Below are 2,656 nucleotides of genomic sequence, written 5' to 3'. Positions count from 1 at the left end.
AAGAAACCTTTTACTGGAACTATTATTTAACCAAGACCTTCTACAGCACTAAAACACACTCCAGTTGAGTTCCCGATATAGTTTAAAAAATGGGAGGGGTAAAAAAAAGAACAAAAAACCTACCATACCTGCACCAGGAGCTATTTATTAGCATAACACTCTTCCTTTTTAAAGATTTCATAACAACTGAAGTATATACAAAGTCTTACAGCATTTACACAATAAAAAAAGTTTCCTATTAGCTGATGAAGTGTAAGGTAGTGCTGCAATTTACTTCAAAGCATGTATACAATAATAATGAAGCAGACCACTGTACTTTCAACTTCTGGGAAGACACAGATTATCAAAAGATTTGTAACAGGTTGACCTGCAGCACTAACCATCATAAGGAGAATTAAAATTTTAAAAAAGTAAAAGAAAATAAATGCTACGTACTGTCATGTTTCTACACTTTCCTAGAGCTGTAACAATTTTTCACAGCCTTAGATATAACATATGCAAGACAACATAATCACAATTTCTCAGATATAGTTCAGCTACTGAGTGTATTTACTTCTGAACAGGAGGCGTTATATTGATATGGCTGTGTGTTTCCATTTTTTTTCATTAACTGTTCAAATAGGTCTACAAAAATTTTTAAAGACAGCATGGAGTTTGTTGCCATGATGCGTTTGACTAAGAAAGGCATTCAATATCAGCTATAGGATCTAATAATTCCTGTCAAAAGTTTAAGACCAGGAATCTTCGATGAAAAACCAAACCCACAAAATCCCTCACCCACAATGTTTCCATCTGTTGACTCCAACCTTCTTTAAGCTTTTCCAACAGGGTAACACAGAACCATTAAAATGCTTATACCAACCCAAACACAGGAGTCATTTAGTTTACGAGAGGTCAAGTAGATTCACTAGACTACTTCTGCTGTAAAATTGAGGGAACTTACCTAGAAAAAAGAAACTTTTACTGAACAGTCCCTTACTACAAGTTGGGATATACAGTTTAACAATGATACATAATTTAAGAATGCAACATTCTTTGCTTTTTAGGAACAGTTTTACATATGCCAATAATGTACTTTCTACAAGAGATAAGGCTGCTTTGCCTATCGTCATATGCCTAAACCTCCTATTTTGGCCAATTTTGCTTTTCTTCCCTCCAAAGGGATTCTGTTTCAACTTAGAAGCTAATAACGTCTGTTGACAATATCTGTATTAAGACAAAAAGTGACATATAAAATCCACACAGAACTACATAAATACCAAAGAAGTCATATAACCTTTCCATGTAAACACTTTGATTATACTGAAGCCCTAATTAGATTCTCGTCTTAAACTTTTGGCAGATAATGTGTATGCTCAGCCAGGCTTTGTAGTTAGTTATTGTTCAAGTGGAAGCCAGGTCAGCTCACATGTTGACAGGCATGCAACTTGGAAACATTGCACAACAAGCAACACAAAGAGATTTGAGAAGTGTACAAGACTTCAAGTAGACTTCACAACCCTTCACAACTGAATATTCACAGACAAAGATACAGTCCTTGCTTTTTCTACGGTGGATTTTCTCTCACACATGGGATACTTTCTGTGACTCTCTAGCTTGCTTGATGCTATATAACCACTTGATGATTCTGGCATTCCTTTCAATGGCAGAAATGCCATATGGCACACGGTCATTGGCACTGTCATCGTTTCTAAGGTCACTGTTGCTGTCCTGAGACTGTTCACAGTCTGAGCTAATCATGCTTGCACTGCGAAAGTTGAGAGATATAATATCAGAGTTAGCCCTTGCAAAGTTTTCCATCCCGAGGTTTTCAAGCTCTTCAGGATCCAGTCCACAGTAGTTAAAGAACCGCTCAACATCTGCATCGACACGAAAGTATCTGTCGCTTAAGTCTGATTTTGATCGCTGTAGGGAGGGTCTTCTACTAACTCCACATCCAGACTCAACTGCCTCAATCTCTGGGGATTTCAGGGTGGCAATGGCAGCGATTTTGGGCTTTGGAGGCAGGGGTGGGGCTGAACTACTGCAGGGTATTGCTTTTAAGGGCTTTGCACTAGTTACTTTCCTAATGTCTGAGGAGCTGTGAGAGACGTGCAAGAAAGTCTCTGCTGACTGATCTAGGAGCCTTCTGCTGATGTTAGAGCTGCTCTCCTGTGGGCTGCTGCGGCCCTGCGTGGGGTAAACCTTCAAAGATTCAGCAAATGAGTGTCGGTTCAGCTCTGTTGAATCAGCTCTGTGGGGCGGCCAATTTCGAGGACCATGCTTATACCCTGAACCTGAGCTGGAGCCTTCAGAGCTGTTGATGATGTTCTTCAAAATCTCAAGCTTCAGGTTTTCTCTCTGGACGCCGCTCTCCGTCTTCGCATTGTTGCTGAAGACTTTCAAGGTGGGGCTCCCGAGCGCTCTCTTGGCCGCAGGACAGACGGGCGGCTTTGCCAGCACCGCTGGCTTCACAGGCTCCTGCTTGGCGTTGATGACCTCCTGGCTCTTGACGTATTTTGCCTTGTCGGCTTCTAGCCTTTCCACCGCGCTCAGTCTTTTTGGATTAGGCTCCGCCTGCCTGCGAAAATAGTCGGGTCCTTTGTTCAGGATGCGGAGAGGAACGGCGGATGTGAAAGTGACGGCAGGGCTGACCGGCTTCACCATGCTACCTGTC

General features: G+C 41.6%; 1 protein-coding gene across 1 annotated transcript in view; it reads right to left on the bottom strand.

Annotated features, from left to right (window-relative positions):
- Positions 1–325: 325 nt before the first annotated feature.
- FAM110B (family with sequence similarity 110, member B) overlaps positions 326–2,656 on the bottom strand; it is a 2,946-nt gene continuing 615 nt past the window's right edge. Inside the window, exon 2 of the mRNA XM_009995530.1 lies at positions 326–2,651. Coding sequence (XP_009993832.1) covers positions 1,564–2,651 — 1,088 coding nt within the window. The 3' untranslated portion in view covers positions 326–1,563. The remainder of the gene's footprint in view (positions 2,652–2,656) is intronic.

The sequence above is a fragment of the Chaetura pelagica genome, unplaced genomic scaffold (genome assembly GCF_000747805.2).
Source record: "Chaetura pelagica isolate M959 unplaced genomic scaffold, ChaPel_1.0 scaffold83, whole genome shotgun sequence".
Lineage (NCBI taxonomy): Eukaryota > Metazoa > Chordata > Aves > Apodiformes > Apodidae > Chaetura > Chaetura pelagica.
This window is presented reverse-complemented; position numbering and strand designations above follow the sequence as displayed.